The sequence below is a fragment of the Trachurus trachurus genome (genome assembly GCF_905171665.1).
Source record: "Trachurus trachurus genome assembly, chromosome: 17".
Lineage (NCBI taxonomy): Eukaryota > Metazoa > Chordata > Actinopteri > Carangiformes > Carangidae > Trachurus > Trachurus trachurus.
In genome coordinates this window covers 3307552-3315063 of record NC_139900.1, presented here as the reverse complement: position 1 = coordinate 3315063, position 7512 = coordinate 3307552, and the positions used below count along the sequence as shown (strand labels likewise).

The 7512-nt window shown below is 38.2% G+C and overlaps 1 protein-coding gene across 1 annotated transcript; it reads left to right on the top strand.

The window, feature by feature from the left end:
* Positions 1 to 580: 580 nt before the first annotated feature.
* On the top strand, positions 581 to 3919 carry LOC311000015 (uncharacterized protein; the record flags this gene model as incomplete). Its single annotated transcript, XM_083990653.1, has 3 exons — positions 581 to 620; positions 3341 to 3640; positions 3759 to 3919. The coding sequence occupies exons 2-3, from the start codon at positions 3436 to 3438 to the stop codon at positions 3917 to 3919; spliced, it is 366 nt and encodes a 121-aa protein (XP_083846779.1). The 5' UTR covers positions 581 to 620; positions 3341 to 3435.
* Positions 3920 to 7512: the final 3593 nt, after the last annotated feature.

The following is a 7512-nucleotide window of genomic DNA, read 5'->3' as shown; positions in this document are numbered from 1 at the left end:
ATCCCTGCAGCCTGTACAAAAACCTCCAGATGAACAGGTGTCAAACAGCGTCAGTGACAGGAAGAGAGCAGTAAACCACAGCCCAGGTTCACACACTTCACCTCCACATCACACACTTTTTCTTGACTTTTCTTTGATGTTGATCCATGTTGTTATCAGATATTTCAGCAGGTTTCCTGTTGTTCCACACACTGAGGACAGAGAAGAAACACAGAAGCTCAATGAGAAAACAAGAGCAACAGAAACAGTCAAAGGAGCTAAATGAATAAAATCATATCAAACATAAAAACTCTAAACAACAAACCAACTTTAAATCATGTGATAAAACTGGAGCAATGGTTCATCCTGAGGGGAACATGAACGTCTGGACCAACTTCAATGTGAATATTTGTTGATATGTTTCAGTGTGAAGCCAAAAGAAAAGAGAAGAAGAGACTGTGATGTTGATGTGAACGTTAGAGAAACACATGATGGAGCTGAAACATGATCCTGGTTCATAATGTGGACTCGTTCAGCTCAGCTGACACATTCAGCAGCAGACGGGTTTTTGTATTAGTCTTTCTCACTGTGGCGCGGCGGGTGGTACTGGATCTTTGGCTCTGGAACTAAACTGTTTGTAGGTAAGAACAAACTTTAATTTCCCTTCAGTTGTTTTATGGAAGAAGTTAAAATGTTTTTGAAGTCAGTTTCTGCTGTTTCAGACTTTACATGTTAGTTTGTTGAGAGTTTAGTACAAAGTTCCTGATGCAGCCGTTCTTCAATGACAAAGTTCAACCATGAGTGAAAAGAGGTTTGAATCTCTGAACAGCAGAAGGAATTCTTCATTTCTTTATTTCTGCTGCAGCTGAAACGTTTGTGAAGAGTCTAAAAAGAGTGATATTGTGAGTTCAGTCTGGACTGAGCTGGGGACTAAGCAGGATTTTTTTGCTAAGGCGACTGTTATACTAAATCTTCAGTTAATCAAAGTTATTAATCACTTGTACGACTTTGATACATTTTCTGTCAACATGAAATATGACACAGGATGAATACTTCCATGGTATAGAGTGTAGTGTAGATAAATAGTCTTGTAGCTTGTCAGTAATCATAGTAGTTAACAGTAAATAGTAAATGTGTCAAATTATGTCAAACATCATGTGAAATATGTTTGTATTTATTTTTAAGATAATTATATATCAATATATTGTTTTTATTATGTAAATTTAGTGGTGAGAATTGTCATAAACGTTTCAATATTTTTTTTTTTATAGGAGTGTAGTTTTTTCATAGCCAAAACATCTATTTATTTGAATAGAGAATTGTGAGAGGGTAAATATTTTAATTGTAAAATTATATAAAATTTTCATTTCAATTAATAGAAAATAAAATTGAGTATCACCAAATAAAAATATTTGTACATTAATAAATACACAGAAATTCTACATTAATGTGGTCATTTGTAAGAAAATATGGTGATTAAGTTCTAATTTCATAATGTCAGAGTATATCATGATCAATATTTTGTCTTTTCATATTAAATAAAAATACTCCCGCACAATGTTAAACTTGCAAAGAAGATTTAAGGACAGCAGTGTTTTAGTGCTAAATCTTCAGGCAAAAAAGAATAAAAAAAACCCCATTAGCAATAAAATCCCTTGATCTTAAAGCGTGTCAGTAATTATAATAGCTAATAGTAAATAGCAACTGTGTCCAATTGTATAAATTATATCGAACATCAGGTGAAATATGTCAGTATTTTTTTTAAAGATAATTATATATCAATATATTGTTTTTATTCTGTAACTTTAGTGGTGAGAATTGTTATTCTTTCAATATTTTTCAGGAGTGTAATTTTTCATAGCTAAAACATTTATTTATTTCATTTTATAGAGAATTCTTCTAAAATTTTAAGAGTGGTAAATATAAAAATTTTAAGATCGTAATCAATTTACAATAAATGTATCTGATACAAAAAAAAATTGTTTCAATAAATAAAATATTTGTAGATTAACACACAGAGAAAGGGTGGTTGGATGTAAGAAAATATGTTCACTCATTTCTAATTTCTAATTGTTAGAATATATTATGGCCAGTATTTTGTGTTTTCATAGTAAATATGTAAACTCTATAAACCCACACAATGTTAAACTTGCAAAGAAGATCTGATGGCAGCAGCGTTAAGACTGTCTCCATTTTACTAACTTTGTGTTTTATTCATACTGTAGTAAATTCATATTTCATATATAATGGTGGATATATTAAGCATTGTCCCTCTCTCTTTTTTCGATTCGCTCGTCAGCTCCAAACTCACTCGTCTGCACCTCGTTAACAGACCACAGTGGTTTTACACACAGCAACATTTAACTCGGGTGAAGGAATAACAACAGTCTCGATACAGATCAGCTGGCGCTGTTGCCTCTCTGTTTTTGAAATTTCCGGGTTTGATTCTCATGTCCGACGTCGCGCTCGCACCGACGCTCTGCCCAATCAGCGGAAGGCAGTCGGCTGACGTCACGTTACAGTATCGCTTCGGCTCGCTTGGAACCAGGGCCGAGGAGGTACTAAGAATGATACCTGGTATCAGGTACTAGGGCCAGTGGAATAGCAAAATAAGTGTGCCATGCCGCGCCGTGTCGTGCCAGTGGAAAAGCGCCATATGTGGAGACCCAGGTATTTAACCTCTTGTGAGGGCGTTCACAAGGCTGATGATGTCACTGGTTCCCTTTTGTGCATCAAGTGCCAACGACAGTCGTTAAGTGGCTGTCTTTGGTGGGAAGTTGGTTTCGACTTTGTTAGTGCCCTATTGTGTTATAACGACAGTCGTTGGAGTCACTTGCCACTTGTGAACAGTTGTTGTTCTTTGAGACTGTCGTTGGCACTTGGAGCACAAAAGGGAACCAGTGACATCATCAGCCTTGTGAAACGCCCACACAAGAGGTTAAATAGTGAGTCTCCACACCAGATAGTTGGACCAGTCCCAGCCTGGTCAGCTGCGTACATGAACTGATGAAGCCTCTTGGATGAGAGGTGAAACGTCTTGTAGACAAATAACTAAGTCCAGTTGCTTTTCGATTTGACCTCCTTTGAGAATATAAAGAATTTAAACAATGTTTTGTGTGACTTTGTTGAAGCTGATCTTTGTCTGATGATAAACATCCTCTATAAACATGATCTTCATCACAGTAAATGTGTGTGGAGGTGAGTCCAGTACAGGTGGTGACCTCTGTGCTGTATTGATGAGGAGCTGAGTGATCAGAGTCCATGTAGTGTCCAGGATCAGACTGAATGCAGTGCAGTGCTGGAAGCTGCTGTTGACTGAGTGAATGTGTCTGTGCTGCTTGTTGCTGCTGTCAAACTTCAGTTGAGCAGGTAGTGAAGCCCGTGGTGAGCGTGTACCCAGCAGCATCCAGAGCCCACCTGGAGGGGAGGAGCTCCCTGCTGTGTCTGGCCTCAGCCATGTCTCCTCCTCTGGTCCAGTTCTCCTGGAAAAGACAGAAGGAGGATGGTCCTCTGCTTCCTGCTGAGGGAGAGCAGCTGCAGCTCACAGAGCCGGGACGCTCCGCCGCCATCTTGCTGGTGGATCGGGACGCCTTCTACACGTATAAATACCGCTGCTACGTCAAGCACGAGGGGGGCACGGTGGAGGCCCAGGCAGCACAAGGTGATGGAGGCTTGGTGACTGTGTTGAGCAGTGATTCAGCTTCATGTGGAGACTCTGTCACAGAGAACAGAGCAGCACAGCACTGACTGGTTTCTCTTTGACTCCTTTTCTGTTGCAGTGGTTCCCCTGGATCCTCTCCGGCCTCAGTGCAGGGTGAAGCTGCTCTGTCTGCTCTACACAGTGCTGATAGTGAAGAGTCTGCTCTACTGCTGTGGACTCGCTCTGCTGATGAGCCACAGAAACACGGGACCGTCCACCAGCTGCACACAAGCTGACTGACTGTTTCCTCATCCTCTTTTCTCTTCATCGCATCTCATCACTTCATCTCATTTATCTCTTTGATCACAGCTCAGACATTTAAACATAACAAATCTTTCTAGATGTTTAGATATAGTCGGCCACAGATATTAAAATGTACTCACACTTTCATTTAGGTATGCTAAGTTTTTATTATTGTCTTACTTTGATGCTGTTTTTTATTTTCACTTCAGAGTGACTCTTGAAATAACATAGAATTAAGTTGTATCGTTAGCTGCTTGGCAATTTTTCTGGTATTTTTTCACATCCTGTTTCTCATTTTAATAGTCTATTCATTTAAAATGACTTTGTTAAATTGTTTCAATTTTACTCTTTGAATAAAGTAAATGCTGTGTTCATGGTTTTTTGACTACTTTTATCATTGATTTCCATTTGGCTTAAGAACAAATCATCAGAAAAATAAAAACCTTTATTGAATGTTGATGCTGACACCTACAATTAGCTTAGTTTTGCATCTGAATGTATTGTCACAGAACAAACATCATAACAATGTCCAGAGCTAAAGAATCACAACAACACCAGGAAAAGCAGACAGATATAAACATGTAGCTGTTTATTTCACACATGTGGTTGTGGGATGTTAAACTCTACGCTGATGACACTGTTGTTTACACACATGAACCATCAGCAGATCGAGCAGCTGTGAAACTCCAGCTGTTATAAAAATGATGAAACTGCCACTTGAACAGTTATAAAGTTAAAATGTTTAGTTCGATAATGTCTGAATGATCTAAATACAATTTTAACCTAAATACACCATCTAAGTTTACTAAACACAATATTTATCTGATGCACAGGAGCATCGACAGCTGCATGGTTAACAAACAAACAAAGCAAGCAAACAAACAAACAAAGAATTATTTCAGGACTTCATAGTTGATATAAAAAAATAAAAGCTGCTGTCAGAAGAGTCTGTTCATCTCAACCAGAGCCAAATGTTAATGAGTTCACTGGCCTCTACTGAATCATGTTAAAGTTTAATTTCAAAGGTCAAAGGTCAAAGGTCTTTATTTGATCAATTTGTTACACTGGAATGGAGCAAATTGATAAAACCTTGAACCTTGACCTTTGACATGAAACTTTTGAATAATTCAGTAGAGGCCAGTAAACTCATTAACATTTGGCTCTGGTTGAGATGAACAGACTCTTCTGACAACAGCTTTTATTTTTTATATCAACTATAATGTACTGAAATAATGAGAGCTGAGGTGAACCAACATGGAGGCGCTAGTTTAGCTTCAACAAGAAAAACATTTATTTGTGTCAGTGCTGCTTCTGGCTCTGTGTGGTTTGTGGTTTGTTGGTCACATTATATATATATATATATATATATATATATATATATATATATATATATATATATATATATATATATATATATATATATATATATATATATATATATATATATATATATATTTGCATGTGTTTAGTTGTGTTTAAAAGAAAAAACAATCAAAACTATTATAGTTTAATTTGAGCTCTTTCTATTCAAATATTTCTGATTTGGTATTGAATATTACTACTTTTGAGACATATCTTCATTATTTATTATAAGAATTATCATAATAATGATGTCTACCAACACCTCATACAAAAATGTTCAGGCCTCTGTCATTTGTCTCATGTGAACTCTGTAAAGACTGAAAACACTTTAACGTCTCACATTGACAGTAACATGACCACAGACCATCTTTGACAAATGTCAGTGATTATAAAAACTCTATGTTGATGACACTGTTGTTTGCACCCACAAGTGAAACAACTCTTTATACGAATTCATATGAAGTTAGTCAGAAATAATTCAGAGGAAACTCTACATTTGTATCAGATTTAAAAAACGAGAGAATATTTCCGAACACTTTTAAATCCATGCAAGTCTAGATATTAGTGAGACATTATTAAGAGGCTTTGTGTAACGTTACACAGCTGCTTCCTGAGTCTTTAATAGAGTGGATGGTTGTAGTTGTCATGGTGATTATCAGAGTGAAAAGCCACAGCTCAAAGTTTGGAGGCTGCAGAGCTGAAACCACACAGCCTGAGAGCTGCAGGAGAGGAAGTGTTGATTCGCTCTCAACAGCTTTTCATGAGTCCTAATAACCACTGAGAACAGTATAAATCTAAACAAACTCCATGTGTGAATAATGCCACTGATGTAAATTCATATTTATTCAGGGTTGTTTGTGACATTTCTTACGACTCAAATTATTCAACTTAATATGAAACTTGATGACAACAACTTGCCAGCGGTTTTGTCTTTAAACAGCAGTGTCATCAGCGTAGAGTTTTATATTTACACTGACTCGGTTGTTAAAGATGATTTACGTGTAGGCTAAATGATTAATACAAACAATACTGATCCTGTTGCTAAATCGACATCCACCTCTCCTTGATTGTGTATGAAATCTGTGTTTGTGCTGTTGTTGATTTAACTTTGTCCCAGATCAGGTTCTTGATCCTGTTTGAATCTTCCTCTGTTGTATTTGAGGTTTATGAAGGTAGAGCTGTTTACAAAATAACATGTTGGTGTCAATATGTGTGAACAACATAGTCACATCTGTCTGTTATTATTTGAAACAAGAAAATAAATTAATATCCATCCTTTGTTTTCTACATGACGGTTATTTCTTAATATACTGAGGATGTTACATTGAATTCATTTGACAAAACAACCACACGCTAAAGAAAATGTTCAAAGCACGCAAAGGTTTAATAGAAAACAGAATATTTACAGACAACTGATGATTCGGTTTGATGTTCTGTTAATTTACTGATCACTTAAAAGTAGAAATAAAATACAGCTAAAACCAGAAAACCATATTCAAAAGGTGAAAACATGGATCTGTACGTATGTCGTTATCTTTGTGGTTGACTTTATCTAAACATGTAAAAAGATTTGTTAGATTTAAATGTCTGCACCGTAATCAAAGACAAAAAATAAGATGAAGTGATGAGATGTGATGGAGAGAAAAGAGGATGAGGAAACAGTCAGTCAGCTTGTGTGCAGCTGGTGGACGGTCCCTTGTTTCTGCGGCTCATCAGCAGAGCGAGTCCACAGCAGTAGAGCAGACTCTTCACTATCAGCACTGTGTAGAGCAGACAGAGCAGCTTCACCCTGCACTGAGGCCGGAGAGGATCCAGGGGAACCACTGCAACAGAAAAGGAGTCAAAGAGAAACCAGTCAGTGCTGTGCTGCTCTGCTCTCTGTGACAGAGTCTCCACATGAAGCTGAATCACTGCTCAACACAGTCACCAAGCCTCCATCACCTTGTGCTGCCTGGGCCTCCACCGTGCCCCCCTCGTGCTCGACGTAGCAGCGGTATTTATACGTGTAGAAGGCGTCCCGAGCCACCAGCAAGATGGCGGCGGAGCGTCCCGGCTCTGTGAGCTGCAGCTGCTCTCCCTCAGCAGGAAGCAGAGGACCATCCTCCTTCTGTCTTTTCCAGGAGAACTGGACCAGAGGAGGAGACATGGCTGAGGCCAGACACAGCAGGGAGCTCCTCCCCTCCAGGTGGGCTCTGGATGCTGCTGGGTACACGCTCACCACGGGCTTC